Source organism: Leguminivora glycinivorella, chromosome 10, assembly GCF_023078275.1.
Source record: "Leguminivora glycinivorella isolate SPB_JAAS2020 chromosome 10, LegGlyc_1.1, whole genome shotgun sequence".
NCBI classification, from domain to species: domain Eukaryota; kingdom Metazoa; phylum Arthropoda; class Insecta; order Lepidoptera; family Tortricidae; genus Leguminivora; species Leguminivora glycinivorella.
This window is the reverse complement of record NC_062980.1, coordinates 22,606,829-22,629,920: the sequence shown is the minus strand read 5'-3', so window position 1 is coordinate 22,629,920 and position 23,092 is coordinate 22,606,829. Positions and strand designations below refer to the sequence as shown.

Sequence of the window (23,092 nt, the reverse complement as noted above, 5' to 3'; positions counted from 1 at the left end):
TAGTAACATATGGATAATGATTATAATTATAGTAGATGGTAGTTTAATAATTATTTATCAATCAAGGATTCGTCACCCACGCCTTGTGCGACCTATCACACAATTAAAACATGGAGTTCATGGTCGTCTATAATTGGCTGATCGTTGAAAGCATGCGTGGATTAGTTACGAAAAACTTTTAGGGGTATTATTTGATTTAGACTTTTGACAGCTCGTGACATGCCTTCGTTAGCGTTTATCAGATAAGTTCATGTCCTTATTATAAAAGAAATCTCTTAGTACTCAAATTGACAGATTTATTTTAGATTTTTTGTAAAAATAAAAAAAAAATTGAACGTCAAAGCAAAAACAACATTACTTCACTCGGTGGCAAAAATACTTTTTAACCTAAGTACATGTTTTGATCGGTTAATTTAAACTACGTCGGTTACGTTCAATATTATCTTTCGCTTGCAGTTTCGGGTAGCAATATAGCGCGCGTTTAAAACCGACTTTAACACCCTGTAAAACATTTTTTACGACACCAACACGTCGATGTTTTACGGTTAATGTGGGAAGAACATCAAACTTAATCAAATTCATTTTTTTTACATTTATGAATCAAAACCATAATTTAACGTCAATTATACCAATCAGCTTTGCTTATCTTCAAGACGCAACAGGAGGCGTAAAATAGTCTAGTTTCCTACTATTCAAACTATCAGCTTCTTTTTAAGAACTGTCAAAACGATTTGCTATCATAACACTAAATAACACTATGAAATACTGAGGAGTGACGTCAGCGTCACGGTCAATTCGTATACTTTATATCGTTCTCTTTGACTTATAAAATGGAAATCATGTTTAAACATAACTGCTATCCATATTTTTCTTCTAATTATGTTGTGCTTTATTAAACTAGCCTATTATGCTCGCTATTTCTCCAACTGTCGATATACACGTACAAGTGGAATACTACACGCATATTGCGAAAACTGTCTTCAGATTAGACATGATACAAGTCATAATGCGGTTCGATGGTCAACCTTATTAGGCCTTTTCATCGGCCGGCCATTGTAGAGCTTTAACACAATGTTCCATCAATACAAAGCTTGGACATCAATGCGTGTGGAGTCACGAGTTAATTTATAATTTTACTGGGAATGCTCATATAGTTTGACATTTTCAGTATACAATTAAATAGTTATTTGTTTTACAAGGGGGCAAAGTTGTTGTTTAACCGCACGTGCCAATATTGAAGCCCGAGCAAGCGAAAGATTCCAATATTGGAATGGAAAAAAGTGGAATCTTGAGCGTTGCGAGGGTTTCAAGGCATGAAGGTTAAACAAATTTTGCCGCCGAGTGAAACACAAAATTTTTCACCACACCAACACGAACATGACTATAAAACATCAAACTAAATCAAATCTATCAGTTTGTTCAATATTTATAATTCAAAATCATCATTCGGTCATTTCTACCAGCCAGCTCAAGATATCAAGTTAAAATTTGTATGAAGTTACTTTGCACTCTTGTGGATAAAATGCAATTTTGCTATCTGTTTTCGAATAGCAAAGTAAGCCTTTATCAGTTGGTGTGGTGAAAAATAATATGTTGTTATATCAGTTGTTAAGTTTTCTGACACACTTTTGTCTTGTTTGAAACACTCACCGACCGACCGTTCTAGCTCAGCGTGTAGTGACCCTGCCTGCTAAGCCGCGGTCCTGGGTTCGAATCCCGGTAAGGGCATTTATTTGTGTGATGAGCACAGACATTTGTTCCTGAGTCATGGACGTTTTTTGTGTATTTGTATATTATATATATCGTTGTCACTTGTCTGAGTACCCACAGAACAAGCTTTCTTGAGCTTACCGTGGGACTCGGTCAATCTGTGTAAGAATGTCCAATAATTTTTTTTACTCATGTTTATGAGCTGGGCAATAATTCTGTTGTAATCATCAGATCATTTGTTTTACAATTTTTTGCAATAAAAGATATTCACCCATATCCTAGTATACTAACTGTTACGAACTAAAATAGTTCAAATTCAAACCCGGGTCGCCAAACGCGAGCAAAGGTTACACGCGACTTTTGACAGTGATATTTACTCATGACTTTATCGTCGTATCCCTAAGATCTGCTACCGAACTCATTCTGTTTTAACCAATATAAATATACCTCTAATTTGATAACAACTGCTTAGTGTGAAATTTTAGAAATGATGGTTTGGTTTAGTCGTATTAAGAATATACATGTGTGGATGCATCTATCACGATAGGACGTTGCAGCAACTTGACTGTTAATCCAAACTTGCCTAGCAAACATCTCCTAACAACTAGTATAATAGTTACACAGAGTTGAGCAAAGTTTCTACACGGTCAAAGTTCAACATTCACGGGTGGATCCGCTGAGTGCAATGACGATACCGCGACAGGAGTTCGTGGGGCACGCGATATAAGGCGCGTGCGGTGTGTCGCGACAACAGTTGACGATCGCTAAGGGTCCTGTGTGTGTTGTGATTGTTGTTTACGGTGAGTTTTATGTGCATGCACGTGCGTGTGAAATGTTGTGTATATTTTTATTTTATTGAATTCCTGCGTCATAAAGAAATACAAATGAAAACAAAAAGGGTGTTAACAGGAGTTTAGGATTACAACCAGGATTTAGGTCTCATATTTATCGCTAATATTCAGTGAAGTTGCTCGTGTGGTGACGGGTTAAGAATTTCACCACCCCCTTTCTTCCCGTGGGTGTCGTAGAAGGCGACTGTGGGATATGGGGTAAATTGTGGCGTAGGCGAAAGGCTGAGAACCTGTCACTGCAATCATGCAATGTCACAGTTTCGTTTTCTTTCAACCTCTTATTTGCCAAGGGTGGCACTGTAACTTTAGTTCATGTGCTCTGCCTACCCCTTTATGGGAAACAGGCGTGATTTTATGTATGTATTCAGTGAAAAATTTAATTATGACCCAGTTAATGAAAAAAAAATGAAAACGAAATATTTATTTTTCAAGTAGGCATATTACAATGCGCATATGAACGTCAAATAAAGCTACGCTGGCTCTAACCCTACGCCTCAGCCACGAGAAGATTTCAGTTACCCGAATAAAGCTGGTAATATAATCATAAAATGTAATAAATAAACATAATCATCGCCAAACTTGTTAGAAATATCTTTGGGACCCATCTTATTAAAAGTGCCACAGATACTATTCAATTAGCGTTAGTCAATAAATGACAGTAATTTAAACTAAGCTCCCTTGCCCTCAGTGACTTCTGCTGTTGACTGTACTTCCTTATACAGACTAATTTAACGCCAAGCCTTAACAATGGGCCATCCATCACCCATTCTGCCCTCCTAACGTAAAGTGCAACAACTCGAGTTTTGGGTCAAATTGAGTTACATACATATTCGTGAAGAGCATAACGAGTTCTATAATCTCTTCTTTGACAGTTTTATCGTATATGTTACTTAAACATGTTTTTATTAATCATAACTGCAATATCTGAGGTACTAACTTGTTATTTACTAATAAAGAACGCTATAACTTTAGTTATATTTGAATTGGTAATACTATTAAGCAACATTACTAACAATAAGTGTAATAAGTATTGATATTCCATTTTTAATAAGTAGTTCATAAAATACCTTGCTATCTTTTACTTACAATAACTGAAATAAGTATAGTTATTACGATTATAGTTGGTAGGGTTTATAATTTATTTTAGCCCATTACTAGTTATAAACGCAATAACTATAGTTAGCGCTCTTATACTTAGTAGAATTCATGTTAAGGTTACGACCAACCCCTAATCATAAACGCAATAAGTAAAGTTATTACACTTATGTTAAGGATTGTCGTAATAGTTTTGAAAACGTTACTTAATAATAATGCGATAAAACTTAGTTATCGCATTTATGCTTAGGACGACAGGGCACAAACGGTATACCAATTCAAACATACTGCAATATGAATCCAAGTTATCGCGTTTACGCGTAGTAAAAGACCGCGCTGCGGGGTGAGGGGTAAGAGATTAGAAGTACCTAAGTTGACATTTTGTGCCGCGATTACAGTGTTGTCACATCTACCTATTTATAGGTAGATCTACCTATTTTGCCTCCCGTCTACCTGTCTACCTATTTCGGTCCTAAATCTACCTATTTTCTAAAATATTACTATTGTAGAAAATTCTCCATGCGTGTTACGAAATTAAGTTTTACCTGTCTTATAATTACAGCATTTTACTTAAATCGGAACGTGTTTAGTGAATAATCTGTGGCTGTCAGCTTGAAAATCTTGATGTTTGTCAGTTTTGACACTGACAGCCTGGTAGTGACAGTGACAGTGTCATTTGACAATGACATGACACTGACACTTCTGACAGCCTGACAGTGGCAGCTCTCGGAGACGCTAGCTTGTGTTTAAAATATTTTAACAAAAACATGTATAAACACCATAAAGAACTCACCAAGTAAACCAATATAGTACATTACGATACGAGTGCGAAAAAAAGGAAGTTCGAAACGAGTGGCGATAAATTAAAACACGACCGAAGGGAGTGTTTTAAATCGACACGAGTTACGAATTTCCTTTTCGCACGTGTATCGTACGACGTTTTTCAGTACAGATGAGCCTCCGAAGTTTCGACCTGGCATATAATGAACCACTTCTCGAACTAGTGCGTAAAAAAACGACCATCTGTACTGAAAAATATATTTTTAATAGTTTAGAAGCATTTTTAATCATTAAAACTGGACTTACCTTAGATGGTATTAAAACAGGTAGATCTACCTATTTTTCGTTTCTAATTCTACCAGTTTCTACCTATTTTTTCACCCTGGTCTACCATTTTGTTCAAATTGTATGTGACAACACTGCGCGATTACCAATCAGTCGCGGGGCGCGGTCCCATAGAGCTGGTCGACTCGACTCTGTCCACGTGTTTCGCGACGAAATTTGCGCGGTAAGTTACGTGTTTATTTGGATTAACTTAGACTAAAATAAAATAAGGTGCATTATAAATTAATGTAACTTCAATATTTAGGTATGTTATTCCGTTACCAAATATTTAAGATACATTTACATGACGGCCATGTTCATAATCCACCTCTTTTGAGTTAATAGTATTGGTGTTTGTTTAACTTATTAAGCGTATACATTAAATAGTAAGTACTATAAAATCAAATATTACATATTTTTATAATACATTGCTATGTACAGGTATAATAGCAAACGAAACCGAAACGCGTCCTTTTTAGGGTTCCGTACCCAAAGGCTAAAGCTATTACTGAGACTCCGCTGTCTGTCGCAAGGCTATATCTCAAGATTCATGATAGCTAAACAGTTTAAAATTTCACAGACGACGCATTTCTATTGCCGCTATAACAAAAAATAAATAAAAATATAATATTTATAATATAAAAAGAAGCCCTTATTTTGTTTTCATTGCTTCAAAATTTCTTTGGTATAGAGTAAATGTTGTCCCGCTAGTAATAAAAGTTTCAAATTAACCTTGTGTTTTGTTTGTAGGTTTACTTCACAATGTCAAGAAAAGATAAAATTATGGCTTTGGCTATTTCAAATACAAAAAAATCAGAGTCTCTTATTCGTGTGAAGCCAGCTAATACTACCAAAAATAAAAACTCTTTAAGTAGTTCGGATGATAAACAAGCCGCTCGAAAAAGTCCAATCCTAACAGATCTTGATGAACTTTGGTCTCGCCCTCTGGATTTTAACAAATACCCAGCCATATTTGAAAATCAAAATGAATACTGCAATTCATTTGAAATAGTTCAAGATCTTGATCTATTATCTTTTACAAACAATACGTATGAAAACACTTTGCCATCTACTCGTCAATCTTTGATATGTTATGAAAACCTTCCAGACTCTGACGATGATAGATGTGACTCGACTGGTTTATATGACTCCGATGACAGCGTCAAAGATAAGGACTATAACCCTAAATCTCCAGATTACAACTCAGATTCGTCGAACAACATTAATGAAAAAGTACCAATTACTGTCACAGTTGATGCTGGCAAACATACTGACTCTGTAGAGACTGACTCGGTTTCATCATACGATTGCAATGAAACAAGACATGTTAGTATAATAGTTAATGCTGAGATACATGACGAGAGAGAGAGAAAAACACGCGGAATGGTCACGAAATGAATAACAACAATAGATATTTTAAAACTAACCATAATGTGATAGAAACGGATGATATAATAGAATTAGAAAATGTTGATACTCAAAGTATACAGAATCAAATGGAGGATACTGATTTTGTGGAGTCTGCTATTGAAAAGGGCGATATCGAAACATCATCTAATGTACCAGAGTGTGAAAAAGGATTGACGAAATTGGGTTTGCCAAGGAAGAGGCGTAAGTTTGAAGAGTCACTTCATGAACGAAAAAGGCAAAAAAGAAGCTGCAGATGAAAAACTGACATTAAAACCACCATGTACTGAGAAATGTCGTAAAAAATGTACAACAAAGTTTACAGAAGGTATGAGAAAACAAATACACGATAGATATATAAATTTATGTTGGGAATCGAGAGGACTATTTATAAAAGGCCACGTAGAGTCACGAAATGTAAGAACACGGACAAAACAGAACGATAAAAAAAAGATCGAGCCGTGTCTCATTTCTACTATCTTTACACCGATAATCGTGAAAAAATTGAAGTATGTAGAGCATTTTTTCTGACGACGCTCGGCTACAATGCTCAAAATACCAGGCACATTTATACCGCACTCAGCAAAGAAATTGATGACCAGAAAGATAAAAGAGGAGGCTATGAACGCATAGACGTAATCAATAAGGACATTATTAAAGACCATGTTGCGAGTTTTAATCCAATGATATCCCATTACCGTCGTGAACATGCTCCCAAAAGGCTTTATCTGCCTAGTGATCTAAACATCACGTTGATGCATCAGTGTTTCATGAACATTAATCCTCAGATAACTGTATCATTGGAGACGTATCGTAAAGTTGTCAAGGATATGAACATCTCATTTGCTCATCTTGGCAATGAAGAGTGTGAAGATTGTGCTTTATTTAAATCACATCAAGGGTGTTCTGAAGTTGATTGTGAAATCTGCGCCGAAATAAGTGACTATGAAGTACACAAACTACGATACACGGAATCCCGACAAGAATACCAAAAAGATAAAGACCAAGCTTCTTCCGATGCACAGTGCATTTACTTTTCTGTGGATTTGCAGAAAGTGATACAGCTTCCCAGAATGGACCAGTTTAAGGCCGCCATCTTCTGTCCTCGTATAATAGCGTTTAACGAAAGCTTCGTTCCACTTGGCAGTAGTAGTACTAGTGGGCCACATGTACCATATGCTGTACTTTGGAATGAAACAGTCAGTGGACGACGCCAAGAAGACATAATATCCGCATATAGGTCGTTTCTCACACATCATCGTGATGTCGAACACTTTGTCTTGTGGGCTGATAACTGTTCCGCTCAGAACAAGAATTGGGCGCTAATGTGTTTCCTTGTAAACATAGTAAACAGCGATCTGGTGGCTGCAAATTCCATAATAATGAAGTTTTTCGAACCGGGGCATACATTCATGTCTGCAGATAATTTCCACCATCAAGTAGAAAAGGCTTTAAAACAAAAGGGGAAAGTGTATGACATGGATGACTTCGTAGATGCCGTCAAGATGTCCAATTCGAAAAAAATACTGTTAAAGTTATGCAGGTAACAGATTTTTTCAATTATGATGATTATTCTTCCCAGCACAAACTTAAAAACATGACACCAAGAGTATATCTACACAATATTATGGCAGTAAAGGCCGAAAGAGGGTCGTTTAACATCCAATATAAAGAAAGCCACTCAGAAAATGTTTGGAAAGAACTCGATTTTCTACAGGTAAAAATTAAAAAAACTAAATGCCTGCCAAACCCTTCGGTAAAAGTTGCACCACGAGGAATAGCAAAAGACCGACTACAAAACATTATAAAAAAATTGGTGCCTCTGATGCCTGAGACAAGGCGTCGTTTTTGGACGAACTTGCCAGAAACTATATAATAGTAGTAACTAAAATAGACTGATTTTATTAAAGACTGATCTCTTTAATGTACCTTAAGATCTCATTTAGTGCCTTATTAATTATATAGTTGTTGATTTGGGAAGTAAAATAACATATGGTTCCTATATTTATGTAAAATAACATATGGTTCCTATATTTATAAGTATGCTAATACGTTTAGAAGAAAAGTTTTGTTTTATATTTAAGTTAAATGTGATTTAAAAGAAAGACTAAGTATTGCAATTATATTTAACAAAAAAGTCACTGTTGTCACTGCAATGCCACAGTTTCGGTTTCTTTTAACCCCTTAATTTGCCAAGAGTGGCCTTGAAGCTTTAGTAGTTTCATGTGCTCTGCCTACCCCTTTATGAGATACAGGCGTGATTGTATGTATGTATTTAACTAAAAAGTGATTTAGAAGATACTTTTGCTGTTATGTCTGTGAGACAAGTATTATTAATTAAGGTTAATTTAATAGGTAAACGTTAAACGTGATTTTGAAGTTTTGTATTTGCTAATTTTGCTAGAATTTTTAATGGATACTGTTATTGTGATTGAGATATGAAAACCAAATAAATATTTGTATGTACATGAATGTTTTTTTTTATAATCCTTTGTTTTATCTCAACATGTTATACTTATCAAAACTGCAATAAGTAACATAGTTATTGTGCTTAATTGAAGCGTAATGATACAAGGAACATACTATAATTCCTAAACAAAATCGTAATATCTTGATTTACTAACTATAAATGCAATAAGTAGACTACTTGTTGCAGTTATGGTTTGTAATAATATCATGCATGTATTGGACTATCCTAAGCATAAGTGAATTCATTCATTTTTTATTACATAAATAAATAAATAAATAATAATAAAGTATTAGCAAATAAGCTAAGTAATATTATCTACTTCATGGTCAAGGTTTCATGTCAATAGGATGCGTAGTAATGGAGATATCGTCAAAACAACTTTAAAAAATTTAACCGCGTTTTTCTCGAAAGTAGCTTGAACCTAGTTGTTGCACTTTGCGTTAGGAGGGCAGCATTGTACATCGACTATCGATTTATGTAATAACTGCAAATGAAGTTTACATTTTCGCGTACTTTTACATAATTTGTGGTTCAAGGCCTGCATATATTTAGATGTATAGTATTTATTTTTAATATACGCAAGGCAAATTTGTCATAATTACAATATTTACAGTAGGCTCTTCGAAGGATTAAAATTACAACTTAATAATCCAGGTGTATGTTAAATTGTATGTATAGTGAGTTAAATCAGTACATTTTTATTGTTCAGTCTCATCTATGTATACTCTTACGCAAACAAAAGTACCTATCTGAACAAATTGCCCGCCCTTTACACTAGAGAAATTTCGTCGGGTACCACGGCGGGCGGGTGGTTTAGTGGTAAGGACGTTAGCCGCGTAAGCTGAAAACCCGGGTTCAATTCCCAGCTCGGCCGCCAGTGGGCCTTGTCGTTTTTTCTTTCATGTATGTATCTATTTCAATTTATAATGTATATTATTATATCTTCGAATGAAACGACTCCTATAATTAGTGATCGAACTTCGCTTGAGAAGTTTGTTTGATCATCTAATAGTAGTGTGACTACTTGAAAAAGAACAAATCAAAAAATATTCAATAAAATAATTTAATTTGTTCTCTAGTTGTATCTGAACACGACTTACAAAAATGTTATGCGTATTTATGTTCGCGTAACTGGACACGACTGTACCTATTACCTGCATACTAGTTTGTCACCATTTTTATATTTTATTTTATTTGCAAATTGTAGTGACTTTAACATAGACACGGTGGAACCGTAAAATCTTCGGCAAAAATAATAGGTAGGTATGATAGAAATGTGAAATACCTATCAAAATCTAAAACTTAATCTAAGAACCCTAACCTTAAAGCCTAGGATTAAGCTATCATGTATTTTCCCATAATCTAAATTAGCCCATTATTATATTAATTATTCAATGTTATCAGTTACACAGATGTGAAAATCAATTGTTAATCCTGCCTAGGCAAAAACGTGTGAGCCGAGACTGGCATTAGGTTTTACGTATTGGAGCAATGAAGATTTATTACGTCTATTATAACAATGAGGGCATTTGTAAACCCTAGATTAACCTTGGCAGACGAAAATATGTAAAAAATTTAAAAAAAAGGAAACACAAATCCAAAAAAGTTGTAAGGAATTAATTCACAGAAAGCTAGAAATCGACATACCTACCAACTGTTTGGTTCTAAATTCATTTGCGTTTGGGACGCATCTCAAAAATCGTGGATTTGGTAGCCTAAAGGCCTTTTAAAATTTTCATCATCATCACGTTCCTAAGTACCAAAAATTAATTAGAATGGTATTTCTTATCAACTTCGACTTTTATTAAGTCACATCAAGGGCTTGGGTGTCAACTTTTTATCATGATTTGAGCATTGAACTCAAAATGTGCAAAAACAGTACATTTTACAGATCATTCAAATCTTTTTTCTTGTTTATAAAATTAGGTAAACATCATTCATCTTCGTCAGTTAAAACTGTTAAAGAAGATACTTTTAGGTCAGACATTGACCTTCTATTTGTATACGCACATAATTCGTACATTATTTCCATACTTGACACGAACATATGGTTGCATCATGATTTAGATAATTGTTTTCTATTAAATACAACATTTTATTGGACGTGCAAACCTTGGCTTCTGAATAACGAGACATTCGTTTAGTAACAATTGCTCATTAAATGTCTAATGGCTTAACAGCACTAAGTTGGACTTCAGTTCCCAGACTAGTCTGAAAATGATACGGCTAGTGAAGGTCAAACGTTGTTAGCATGGAAAATAACTCACTAAGTCAAATTAACATGACTAAATTGTTGACACATTTTATTAAGCTTTAGTTAAGTTTTGAAAAAAAAAGTTATTCGATATCGATTTAAGAATAAATAGAATAATAAATGCCTTGAACATTTTGTTTAATAGTTAATAAAAAATCAAGTGAAAGTAAGCTATATACTTATGGCTAACTCGAAATAAATTAAAAACATTTTCCTTATAATAATATCAAGTGATGGGAATTAAGACTACTACAGTTTTATGGAAAAACGGTCGATAATATTATTAAACCTTGAATTTCTTAAAAAAAGATGTCATTTGTGCTGATATACTTGATCGGTGCCAAAAGCCAGTGCACAATTGGCTGAGATGTACCTATTATTAGTTATTGGCCAATTAAAGAATGACCTACCTAAGCTCAATTAGTATAGAAAACCAGATCCCATACCGCACTCAAGCATTGCAAATGCTAATTTCAACACAGAACAATTTCTTTCCCATTTCCTGGACAAAAAGCTGCTGTCAAGTGCGCAATCACATGTTTGCAAGATTGTTAGACAACACAAAGACATTCTGCAGGAATCGATCACGCAAGGCCAAATATCTCAATTATTGGCATACCTTTTTATGCAGATAAACAATGTCATGTTCATTATTTTAATTAGGGGACATTAATCAGCGTAATTGGCAGATGGCTTATCTTAAAACTTGCTTAAGTAAAGGTGTCACGCTGGGCTGATCAGATTCATGCTGCGTTTGATGCTGAGATAATCTATTATAAATGTGGAGTACTTATGACTTCTAAGGGGGAAAAATTTATCTTATTTTGACCTGTAGGCTCTCCTCTCAATACAGGTTGCAAACTAGTTAAAAGTTGTAAGAAATGTTTGACTCCCACAAATCGAACTTTCGGAGGATATAACTAGTAATCCCCGAATAAATAAATCCTCTCACAAATGTGCTCGCATAAATAAAAACAAATTGTGAGTCATACAATACAATACTTACCACCTTCATAGACTCAGTAGTAAGGGGTCAACTTTGCGATCTGAATAACGGCCCGATTACTACTTTAATGTACATTACTAAGTAAAATCAATTCACACACTATTAATCGTATTAATGTGGATCGAATATCAAAACAAATAGGGTCACTTTTGACAAAGAAATCGTCACAATCTATATCACATCTAGAGCAAATTTTTGACTACATTAAATTCGAATTCCGAGTGGTGTAAAAAAATTGCAGTCAACCAATTTCATCCTTAGGCCACTGTAGTAAGTACCTCAAAGTCGGTCAAAGTCGTCAAAGTAACGTATATGGCAAATAAAGCACGAAGTCAATAAGATAGAGTGGCTTAGAACTCAAATTTGTTGATCGTACTAGCTAATAACTAGATTATTTTTTAATTTACATAGTTAGGCTGATAAATGGTATATTTAGTGTGAGGGCTATTGTTTGTTCTAAGAAGCTCTTGTATGTTTCTATAGTTTATTTTCCTGTTATTACTTAAGCTTTATGTAATATAGATTTTGAAAATAAATGTGTCTATTTTCATAATTAGTTTATCGCTAATGGATTTCCCCCTTGAAACAATGAGAAAATCATCTCAAGTAATTCGTGATATGGAAACATAAAGAAACGAGTAATTGCTGACTGCGCTGACATCTGCGCTATAAATTATAAAAGTCGTTATTAACACTTTACTTAATGATTGTATGGTTCGATTCGTGCTCGTACAATTCAATGATTCAAGTTACAATGTTAAAGGCAGATTTTAATAAATAAGTATTTTGAAAACGTTATTTAGAACTTCTTACAATTATAAACTGAAACAGATATCATACACGAAAGAAAAACGACAAAGCCCACTGGTCGCCGAGCCGGAAATTGAAGCCGGGCCTTCAGCTTACGCAGCTAACGTCCTGACCACTAAACCACCCGCCCGTCGTAAAAAAAAATATTTAATAAAATTATTTGATTTGTTTCCTAACGTTGACTTATGTCATCCCTAAGTTGTAATTAATTATTCGTAAAATGCAACGGCCATTTTCAACTATTCAAATATAATTTTTTTCATGACTTTAATATACATTTTTAAACATAGTTTATCCAAGCATATTTCTTTACATCAGTTTTACATTTGTGTTAATATTGTCTCTATCAATCTAACTCGATTACTTGATCGAATTAATTTACACGACATCGTAGTATTGTAAACTAATTATTCAAACTACTATTCATTCGTTTCATTACCTGTTTGCCTGAGATGCTGGCAATTATCACATTCTTTGCCATTTAATTTGTTTTGATCAAAGAACAAAAGCCGGGATGACACGTGTTCAGTGTACTTCATGAGTTTCATGACGGATCCCTTTGTTTGACATAATGTAATAATTTCCAGATTATCATTAGTCATAATTCTGAAACGGTATGTAACCTTTCAGGGTTTTCATTAAGGCCATCTACAGATAGGTTAGGTGAGGTTTGATTTATGGAAATCCTGAAAAGTTACGCGTTTCTGAGATAAACCAAATTATGACGGGATTATTATGAAAGGTGTGGTATTTCGGCGGTTTCGGGGCAACCTGCCGAATCCTACACCGAGTCAGACGACGCAACGGAACCACGTTGTTACTGTTAAATCTAACGTTTAATTTGTATTTTTTGGTTTATTTATCGTTAGTGTCTTGTTTTGTATTTCGTAGTTTCACAGTGCCTTGGTGTAAACTGTAGTGCTGTGTTACTTTTTGATTAAATAAATAAATGACTAACGAAAATCTGAACATACGATGAATTTACCATAAGAATTTATGGGATTAAAAACAATAGAGACCCGTTTCATGATCATGAGCTCAGAATATGTTCCTTAATGATATAAAAGCGACCCCGAACAGTTACTCACTGGTCTGTGTACTCACTAGACCAACGAATACATTTCCGTGATGTGCTCGCTATCGAGTAAAGTATTCTGAACTCATGGTAACAACATATGTCTGCTGGCTGATTGGTAAATTTAAATATCATGAAATGTGTTTTTTATAAGTGCCCCCATAATACACACTTGTATACATTGCAACCAGTTTAGTTTTAAAAGTTTAGGTTTTACCAATCGCCTTCACAGTGGAGGAACAGAATGCCAGATCATGTGTAATTTAAGGAATGAATTTGATTCCCGGCAACCTTCAAATCAAGAGTGAACAGGCATCTTCTGGGCAAGCTCACTCCATCGTAGGCCACGTCTTTGCCTTTGGCTAGTCTGTGGCCAAGAGTAAGCCCCTTTATAATAATAAGAAAAAAATATTCGACCGTGTTAAAGGGAAGGGTCATATCGTAACCACCTACATGTAAATCGAAAATACCTCAGGAACAATAACGCCAATCGAATTGTCTCGAAAGACAAAGGATGCGTTATTTCGCAAACCGATTCGGCGAATCGACTGAATCGTTTTGCTATTGAAGGGTTTAATAGGTCGCATTGCATATGTTGCTGCTATAGGGTTTTAAGTGCCAGAATAAAAACAAACTACTTATGAGAAAATTTAGTTTTCTTTCTATGATTATTAACTTATTTAGACTTGATGTGGCTAATTGGTTATGTGTGCACTTAGTTGTGACTTGTGTATATATGTAGTATTTTAAAGACACTAAATAAGAGTCTTCAGAGTCTGTTACCCTACCGCAGTTAAAATTCCTGAAATTTCCAGTATCCTTAGAGTCTTTTGACATTGTGCTCAGAATAAATGTGTGAACGACATACCTACAACGAGTAAATAGAGTAGAATAAAATCGATTGTTTTGAAAAAGCACGGAAATATTTTGTGTTACACTAAACTAACTTCGTTCCTCCCTTTACGGTGAACCTTAATACCCTACACTACTCTATTTAAATAATGGTCTTTATAATAACTTTAGCTATATTTTCAACAGATGTGTTCCACAAAATGGTTGTTATGTGCGTTGGTGTTGGCATGCGTCGCGATGAGACACGCAACAGCTGCGCCAGCGCCGCAGAAGGAAGACCCGCCTATGCCTGTGAGTACTTAGTTATAAACCGAACCTACCCCCTTAAAACAAAAATTTATATTTTTAAAAATTCCCCGAGATAGTGGACCGATTTCTATCAAAAATGGCTAACAACACTCCCGACTGATTCAGCTTTGAAACAAAAACAACTAAATCTAAATCGGTTCATCTTTTCGGAAGCTACGATGCCACCGGCAGACAGACAGACAGATAGATACGTCAAACTTAAAACACCCCGTCTTTTTTGCGTTGGGGGTTAAAAACATGAGAAAATCCCCAAAGCGAAAGGAGTTCCTCTTCAGAAATTTTAGTTAAAAATACTAGCACTGTCTATAATTCTAGATTTTCGAAGGGTGTAAAAGGATATCGAGATTCCGCTCTCGAATGTTTTCTTTTCTGTTCCAAAACTTAAGCAATCGTACCTAACTTAATTGGATATTTATTTTATGATATCTCTAGGTATACACTCTGCGTAATTCAATTAATTCAACGTGTACCTAATTAACCCTTTTTTTTAGGGTCTTTCGACCCCATCCCCACTAATGGCATTAGCATCAAATATGTCAACCTAACATTTAACGCATTTATCTAAGGGCCCATAAAACTAAAAGTTGTCTACCTTAACATATAAGCAAGGATGCACAAGCATCGGTAATAATTTAAACAAAACGTGCATACTGCATACCTTTGACCTACACGAATGCATTTGAGAACTTTATACGAATAAAGGAATAGTTTCTTTGAAATTTAGACTATAAGGAATATTTTACAATGAGCTTGTAAGGACTTTAAGCTTAGCTTTTCTTGAGACATTGCGACAGGACAGTCCTACTTTAAATGCGGATGACATTTTAATGTTAACGTAATTATACAGGGAATCTAAGTAGATTCAGGTTAACGTGCGACCTTAAACGACCTTTGGTTTAACCTTGACATTGAAAGGTCGTGGAAAGGTTGATAAAGTTTTTTTTTGTTTGATTGATTTAGATGATTTGGAAATAGGATTTAAATTGGACAATTAAAAAAAAAAAAAAAAAAAAAAAAAAAAAACGTTTATTCAGAACGTAAAGCTTAACCCTATTACATATCTTCTGCCAAACCACTTTGTTAAGTACTTATATTGTAGTTGTTTTTGTTAAGTACTTATATGCCTATTTCGCAAATGTAGGTCACAAGTACAGTGAGCTGCGAAAGTGCATGGTGAATTTATCAATGTATGCATTCATAAGGCGACATTAAGGTCTAGTGGACTTATCTTCTGCGCGATTGTGTGTTTTCTTTTTATGAGCTTTTGCATTTTTTTGTAGTTTTTGTATAGTTTTTTAGGGTTCCGTAGTCAACTAGGAACCCTTATAGTTTCGCCATGTCTGTCTGTCCGTCCGTCCGTCCGTCCGTCCGTCCGCGGATAATCTCAGTAACCATTAGCACTAGAAAGCTGAAATTTGGTACCAATATGTATATCAATCACGCCAACAAAGTGCAAAAATAAAAAATGGAAAAAAATGTTTTATTAGGGTACCCCCCCTACATGTAAAGTGGGGGCTGATATTTTTTTTCATTCCAACCCCAACGTGTGATATATTGTTGGATAGGTATTTAAAAATGAGTAAGGGTTTACTAAGATCGTATTTTGATAATGTTAATATTTTCGGAAATAATCGCTCCTAAAGGAAAAAAAAGTGCGTCCCCCCCCCTCTAACTTTTGAACCATATGTTTAAAAAATATGAAAAAAATCACAAAAGTATAACTTTATAAAGACTTTCTAGGAAAATTATTTTGAACTTGATAGGTTCAGTAGTTTTTGAGAAAAATACGGAAAACTACGGAACCCTACACTAAGCGTGGCCCGACACGCTCTTGGCCGGTTTTTTATTATATGAAACTTCGACACATTTCATCTTTTTTCCACCTCACCAAGAGTTAAATGCCCTAACCAGGGTTGAACTTAAGTTTAATAGATTAATTATCTTTTTCATAGAGCACATCTTATCTGTGCATCAAACCATTATGGTAACCATGAGAACACAGGCATAATGCTAGACTCTAATTGGCGTCTAACCGCCTTTGTGCACTATGCTTATCTGGTTTATTTTAATCCTTAATTGTAAGTTGAGATACTAAGATCTCACATTGTTTAGTGTAAGACTTTAGTTTAATCGCTTTTTAGGTATTTGCCGTGGTAACTGTGTGCGTTGGTACCTAGATTACATAGTCAATAAAGGGTGAGTCTTGTTAGAACTACCTACGGATAGGATAGTACCAAATCTCTATAACAGAGCCATTAAAATAATAAAAACTGAATTGTAAACTGAAATAGATATCAATGACGAAAAAAAAGACGAGCCCACTGGTGGCCGAGCCGAGCCGGGGATCGAACCCGGGTCTTCAGCTTACGCGGCTATTGTCTTAACCTCCAGACCACCCGCCCGAAGTAATTTGATATGTTCCCTAGTTTGAAAACCTGAATTGACTAAACAATAGTTTCAAGAGAATTTATAGAGACATGAGACCTATTATATGGAGGAGAACAACGTGACAGTTGTCAGTTGGACATTGATACACTTGAGACATTACAGAGCATTTTTGCCCAAGTTGAAACGGATTCACTTTCTGTTAGTCAATCCACTTGTTCTACGATTAGCTGAATCCACAACTAGTAGAAAACATTAGAAAAATACAACAAGCATTTTTTAAACAACAAGGACTCCTAGATGTATAAAGACTATTTTGCTGTACCGACTGTTCTGTATAAATGTGAACCGTAATGTTTTTTTTTTTCAAATTCTAGATGAGGAACAAGTGCACTGATTTTTCTAGTCAATTTGTGATATTTCAGTCTATAATATTTTTTTGCGAACTTTCCGTGAAAATCATCATTCCACTTTTACGTAGATTGGAAAAATAGTGAATTTAATGGTTCGTCAAATTCGCATTATGCTATATAGTATATACTATCAAAGACTAACTCCGTATAGACAGATAAAGTCTAAGAAAAAAACGTACCTCAGTACCATACAGAAAAAGGTACGGTGGCCTAGATGGCATTACACCTTTGGGGTACGCTCCGCTAGATGGCGCTAATATTAATATTGGACATTTTAACATCTATCTGGCTAAGAATATGGGCCAAATTGTCAAACAAAACTGAGGTTCAAAACTTTTAAGCCTGTGTCAAGAGATGGCAGTCTATGCACTGTGATTACACATTTTACTTCGACAGTAACTCTCTATAATACTTGATCCTCTTTGATACTATATTATATATACCATACATAATGTTATTTTACAACCATAAGGAAATTTTAATAATCTTTTGATCTCCGACCGCCATAGCATCCCTATTTACTATTTAAATAACAGCAATCATATCCTTATAAAGACACAGAGACGAGTATTTAATTGCTATCTTAATTAGAATCCCTTATACACAGCAATTCCTTTTTAGTAGTAAATACTTATTGATGCGTCGAAGCTATTTGGAGTAAATGCCATCATGAATTTATTATGGAAGAAGATATGCGTCTCTGGTATTTCTATTATGTTGCTTCATAGTATGAGTCAGGGAGAGACATCTGCAAAGTGTCAATGATGGCATTTTATCGATGGTTAGGTATTGTATGCTATTTAAATGGTTTGTCTTAGTAGGATTTTTTCCGAGTATTAATGAGATATCCTGATATGGTGAGCATCTTTTAATAGACGACTACCTGCATAGGTACTAGGTATAATAGGTATCAGAATATAATTATATTATATGTATAGAATAATATTACGATCCGGTCACGAGCATCAGCGTCCCTTTGTTTTTCGCCTAATTTGAAAAGCAAGTTCAATCTAAACCCTACTCGTGGCGTTGTGTTCCTATTCCTACACTTCGTACCGGTGCAGTGATTAAGGTTGCCAGATCCTCATTTATACACTCAAGATCAATTTTATTTCGGAAAGTTACGCCTCAAAGAGGACATTGAATCCCTCAAAGTACCTAACAATTCTAACAAAAATCCAAATCCTGCGGATTCTAGAATAATTACTTAATTTTTTTCATTTCGAAATCTCACATAATAAGTTTTAGTCATTGCATCGCAAGCATTTGTGTCATGACTAAATTAGGTGCAGAAAATTGCAGGCTTTAAGTGCTGGGAATATTAGCAAAATTCCAAAGAAATTGACAACCAAAAAGACCTAGAAGAGTTAAAATCACGCAAAAAACTTATTACAAAAGTGTAAAATAAATGATAAGCTCCAGCGGTCTACAATATTTATATGAAAAAGAAAAATATTCCTTTGTTAACATTTCTGTGTGCTGCCAAAATTAATATGTAGGTATTGCATAATAAAATATTTACAAAACTTTTAAAAAGTTTGAATGAGCGGCATATGACTTTGACCGGCCAACTGGCTAAAAGATTAGAATAATCGAGCGTAGGGGGGGGGGGTGAGACGCCTTTGCCCAGCAGTGGGACATTACCTAAAATAAGTGGCCACAAACGGGCAATCAAGATCTAAATCGTGTAGGAAACAAATCTCTCTGTCTTAGAAAGGTTTAAAGTTCTTCATCATTTATCATGTTCCTTCGACATACATAGTTTACATACATGACAGGTTAAGGTACAGGGGGGCAAATCTCGACTGGGGGGCAAATGTAACTGGTCCATTCTTAACAATTGACTAATAATATATGAATATGACAGAGAGACAAGCCTAGTCTGATACTAGTCCGCAGCTGACCAATGTCCAACCAGGGTTTATGTTCGCCAACCCCACGTATTACACAGCCTGCTGTTTACACACACATAACGACCTAAACAATAAGAATATCTTTAAAATAATACGAACACATAATGACAAGCCCTTGGTGGTCTTCCCAACCTTACATGACATGCTACATACATTATATACAGGCCCTGTCCGCAGCTGTCCGACCTGTCCTTATGAATCATGGTCACTAAACCACACTTATGAAACCCTGTGGCTACGGTCGATAATTCGATACCACAATGAAAATGTCAACGGCGCTTTATGAAGACATTATGAATGGTGGAAAATTTTAAGGCTTTGATTATTTATTAGTTATCAACAAGATAAGGGTTAGAGGTTGTCAACAATTTTAGGTTTTCCATATTTAGGATTTATTTCGATATCAATCTTGGGAATCGGAAAAGAGAAAGGAAATGAATTAACAACGATATAAAATCAAATGATGCCCAAAAGTTTCAAAAATAGCTTGATTCAAACACAAACGACCAATACTAAATAAGGTACAGCGGGACAAATCTCGACTGGGGGGCAAATGTAACTGGTCCATTTTTTCCATGTCTTACAATGTTTGCAAGATTAAATAGAGTGTCCACCGGTTATAGGTATATGGTAGGCGTGTTCAGTGGATACATGTAGAACTCAACATCATAGTGTAATAATGGAAAAAAAATGGATTAGTCCTGCAGTCGAGATTTGCCCCGCTGTACGTAACTTTTTAGAAATTGGTACTTTTTGATACAAATTTATTCACATCGACCACGTAATCATTAAACAACTTCGTTGCTACAATTAGTCGACGATAGTCTTTGTCCAGTATCCACTGATTTTCATAGCTGTCCCAGATTCTGAATTAGAAAAAAAAACTGTTATTGCTAACCTACGCTACATACACACTAACTTAATTGTCCTACAGCATTTTCTTATCGAAACTTATAAAAAAAAAACCCTAGCATCAAAATCTTAATTATCCAGAATAATCCCCTTGTTCCTTGTAGATAACCAAGTTTGATAACTGGTTTTGTATAAGGAAAAATAATTCTTCCTAGCTAACTGGGTTATGAAATAGGATTTTTTTTCTTCGTAGAAAACCATTATTTTTTGCAGTTTTCTACGAAGATTTTTTTTCTTCTTTGCTTACCCGGTTATGAAATGGGATTTTTTTTTCCTCGTAGAAAACCATTATTTTTTGCAATTTCCAACATATGTTTGTACATTCATGTGCTCTGCCTTCCGTTATTGTAAGACTGTATTAAGTTTTATCTTATGCTTTCCAGTATGAATACAAATACGACGTAGAAGACCAAGAGAAGACCCTCTTCTTCGGCGCGAACGAGGCGGGCGACGCGCAAGGGAAAGTCAACGGGGGCTACAAAGTGCTCCTCCCTGACGGACGCCTCATGACTGTGGAGTATACCGTGGAGGGGGACAGCGGGTTCGTGCCCAAGATCACCTTCGAGGATAACGCTAATCCGTTCGGGAAGGGGAAATAAGAAGGAGTGTGAGTGTGATACTTGGATTGTGATGCCTGTTTCTGATAGGATTTTTTTGGACCAGAATGACGCAGTGGAGCTATATCAATAGTCTGGCAAAAAATAAAATAAATAAATAAAAACATATAAAATTTATTTACCAACACAGCAGGAAATGGAAATGTATGAAATCTAAAAGTAAAATTGCAGATACATGTGTGTGCAGTAAAATGGATGAGACTCAGCGAGACCGCTGATTTTCAAATTTAAATCTAATACTTAACAAATTAACAATCTTAGTAGCTAAACAGACGAATAGATCGTAGATAAGTAATTAAAAGGTGGCAACATTGATGTGTTGCCTCTTTCAAATTAATACGTGTAAGAAAACGAGACGACACTAGGATGTAGCAACGTTTGAATTTCTACTCTCTTTTCCTGGGCAAATGCGAGCAATATACGCAATACCGCTCGCATTTTGTTTTTTTTTTCTTTATTTGAAACAAGACAGAAAAGAAGCTTTTAGGGTAAACTCGCCTCATTCGGTGACACGCCTAATTCGGTGGTACAAGCTTTGAGGCACTATTCCGAAAGACGATTTTTGGTTGTTTCACCGAATTAGGCGTGTCTACGAATGAGGCGAGTTTACCCCATGTATAACTAAAGTTTATACTCCATTTTATGCTTTGGCATACACGGTGTAAATAAAATACTGATTATTATAATTGCTGTATCTTTCTAAAAAGCTATGTTTCAGTCTATCAGGAACAGGAAGTCAAAAAGAAATCCGAGTATGATCGTTATAGATGAATTTACCGCCAGTCTGCTCTGAAGATTCCATAATTTTCTTAATTTTCGCATTGCAACTGAATAAAACACTATCGCTTGTGTTATTTTCTTATACCTACAAATTTGTGCGTTTGAACCAATATCATTCAATAATTTGGCAGCTGTTTTTGTCTTTATGTGAATTTACGATAAAGGAACGATAAATTTGTGTTTTTTTTTAAGTTTTTTTTGTTTAATTTTATTTCAATTTGGTTGAGGGTAGGTACACCCACAGTAGGTAGGTGTACCTTTATTATGTAGGTATATCCAATTTTCTTGAGTGATCTTGGTTCAAACGCACAAATATGCAATATCTTGTTATAAGAAACTTCAGTATTTCTTTTAATACTTATTTTGATTTTATTAAGTCAGGTACGTAAGAAAAGCATTTATGAATCAATCTTTCCGAAACGCATTTTATTTTCTTTTCTTTTATTTTCATGAGTCAAAACAAAACTTTAAAAATCAAATGTTTACCACTTTTACCAGTCTTGAATAATAAAGTATTATATTTTATTATTTCTTATCATCATCATCATCCTCCTTGCGCTATCTCGGCGTTTATTTTATTGTTTCTTGTATTAGTACCTACATTATGTTTTGTATTTTTTGTTGTTTTGTCAGAAGTGTAAATTTTATCTTACTTAATAATTTTTATAACGTGTACAAATTTCAATTGGAATATTAGCGATTGTAGAAAGTTACCAATTCTGTGATTCATTAAATATTAGATAAGGTCACTATTGCCATTAGTTTTAAGAAATTATTAGAGTATAATTATGTAAGTATATGACTATTGTTTTATCATCGAACTATGTACAATTTGTATACAAATAAATATTTACGATGACTTAATTTTTGTTTACTTTTTATTTAAACGTTGTAACTCCATCTTACTAAATATTTTTTTATTTAAAGCAAATCGTTAGATATAATATAAGAATACAATTTAAAAAAAAAACCTAGGGATAATAATTTTGTAAAATAAAGATTGACATAATCGACAAACATTTATATTACTAGTATTTAGTTGTCTGCATAGGAATAAGGACACCGTGTATAATATTCTCGAGGACATAAGCAATTTAACGTTATAGTTAAAATTTAATAATGGCGTGAC

The 23,092-nt window shown here is 34.7% G+C and overlaps 2 protein-coding genes across 2 annotated transcripts in view; one reads left to right on the top strand and one right to left on the bottom strand.

Moving 5' to 3' along the window:
* The window catches only part of LOC125230723 (probable ATP-dependent DNA helicase HFM1), a 54,314-nt gene that overhangs the window by 24,877 nt on the left and 6,345 nt on the right, over positions 1 to 23,092 (bottom strand). The gene's annotated exons all lie outside the window — the stretch shown is intronic.
* LOC125230090 lies at positions 2,384 to 22,822 on the top strand. The gene is made up of 3 exons (XM_048135097.1): positions 2,384 to 2,510; positions 14,821 to 14,925; positions 20,950 to 22,822. The coding sequence occupies exons 2-3, from the start codon at positions 14,821 to 14,823 to the stop codon at positions 21,163 to 21,165; spliced, it is 321 nt and encodes a 106-aa protein (XP_047991054.1). The 5' UTR covers positions 2,384 to 2,510; the 3' UTR covers positions 21,166 to 22,822.